The sequence below is a fragment of the Aplysia californica genome, unplaced genomic scaffold (genome assembly GCF_000002075.1).
Source record: "Aplysia californica isolate F4 #8 unplaced genomic scaffold, AplCal3.0 scaffold01101, whole genome shotgun sequence".
Lineage (NCBI taxonomy): Eukaryota > Metazoa > Mollusca > Gastropoda > Aplysiida > Aplysiidae > Aplysia > Aplysia californica.
The window spans coordinates 60,709-62,728 of NW_004798371.1; the positions used below are offsets into that span (position 1 = coordinate 60,709).

At 42.7% G+C, this 2,020-nt stretch overlaps 1 protein-coding gene across 1 annotated transcript in view; it reads right to left on the reverse strand.

Moving 5' to 3' along the window:
- The window catches only part of LOC101857158 (muscle M-line assembly protein unc-89), a gene marked incomplete in the record, with an annotated part of 76,337 nt that overhangs the window by 44,650 nt on the left and 29,667 nt on the right, over positions 1 to 2,020 (reverse strand). The window contains 3 exon segments of the mRNA XM_013089999.2: positions 89 to 241; positions 705 to 869; positions 1,657 to 1,752. Coding sequence (XP_012945453.2) covers positions 89 to 241; positions 705 to 869; positions 1,657 to 1,752 — 414 coding nt within the window.

Here is a 2,020-nt window from a genome sequence, read left to right on the forward strand (position 1 = left end):
TCTCCCCCCCCCCCCCCCCCTCTCTCTCTCTCTCTCTCTCTCTCTCTCTCTCTCTCTCTCGCTCTCTCTCATTCTAAATGGGACTCACATCTATAGCGGCGCGGTAGGAAAACCCCAACTGATCGGAAGCACTGTCAGGTTTCTTCTTTTTAGTCAGGATGACTTTGTCCGAGAACAGGAAGGCATGTCTGTCCTTGACCCTACTGGTGGTGACGTCACCGTCCCACTCGAGGAAGTCATCCTGGAACAAAACATGTAACTGCCTTCAACAAGAGCCTGTTTGTTTATTTTATAAATTGTTCGTTAGTTTGCTTGCTTTGTAAATCGACATTATAAATTACGCTCTTAAAGGAATGCATAAGAGAGGGGTGCAAATGAAGAGATGGGGGATATTAACAACTAGTCAGACATTTTGATAATATTAGAATGAGAAAAACGGGAGAGAAAGAAATAGAGGATGGGATAAGAGAGAGAGAGAGAGAGAGAGAGAGAGAGAGAGAGAGAGAGAGAGAGAGACCGAAAGACAGTTATACAAAGACATAATATAGATAGAAGACATAACAGGTACATTGCATTTGACAGATTAAGCATTTGCGATGTAATACCGCTTTAAGAGATTACGACAGATAAGAAAATCATTATTTTTTATCTGTTACAACATTTACGCCAGAAACATTTTTCCCAAGGGAAGGAATCATACTTACATGTCTGAGAAGAGTTCCCAGTTGAGTTATGTCCCCTTCCAGCCCCTCCAACAAGGGAAGCAACTTGCCATGACCGACAGCTCGTTCGATAGCGATGAGCATAGCTACTGCTGCCTCCACCTCTCTGCAGTCCTCTCCGGCCCTCACAGAGTAGCGAAGGACGTCCTGGGGATAATTGTAGGGCGGACGGGAAGGCCGAGAACGATAAAATAAGATGCTATGTTAGTACTTTTCAGGAATCTCTTTTTTTCTAATAATATGCTATGATTTCTTGTATATGTGACAAACTAACATACAGTAAATCAACAAAAATGAACTCACTCAAAGGTTTGCTCGGGTATATGTAGATTAAGTAACAAACACACACACTCACGCACACGCACACGCACACACACACACACACACACACACACACACACACACACACACACACACACACACACACACAAACACACACACATAAACGGGCGCGAGCGAAACAGTCTCTGGTACTTAGTCTTTTTTAAGTAAAAGGAGTAGGATTTAGTGGTTATGGTAGTAGTGGAGAACCAGGATCAGGGGGTAAGGATAGTGATGAAAATGTGATGATGGTAGAGATTGAAGAGGGAGAAGGACGATGATGACGAAGAAGACTTTTGCACATAAGACAGGTGCGACTGGCAAATAGAAAAAAAAACGCTTTTGATTTTGACGGTCAAAGTCGGACTTTGTCGAATTCGATCGAATTGTGCCATTATGGAAGCTTTTCCCCAATTCATGATGGAGAACCTGACATGCCCCATCTGAATCAAATGAATACGATTGCTTTTGTGCATTGTGTCTAAGATGCAGAATGCGGAGACAAAATATACGTTGAAGGTTTTGTGCAATGGAAGGAGGAGTATACGTTATGTTTGAGAGGTGAAACGACAACAGTGTGCGCTTGCTATAAAACTTCTGTTGGGACCGTTACCTTCAGCAGCAGCTGGTACATCTTCAGTCTGTCCACTGGACGCTGTAGCAGCTTCAGGAGCGCGTCCTCGTTTTCAGATTTCTTGGCACAGAACTCCTGTAATGAGACGCACACACGTTATTGAGATTGGGAAACGAAAGAAAGAGTGTAACTTTGACTGTATATTCAATTTTAATTATTTTTCACGTTTTCCACGCTCTGTGGCGAACAAGGAATGTCGCTCAGCTATGTTGATAGATAAAATACGTTTAAAAAAATAATTGATTTGCAAAAAGAAAAATTGACTGTGGCATGGTGAATACATACGTACACGCGTGAATACTCTAACACATGCATACAAGACGAAGCAGTGAGTTGGGGGGGG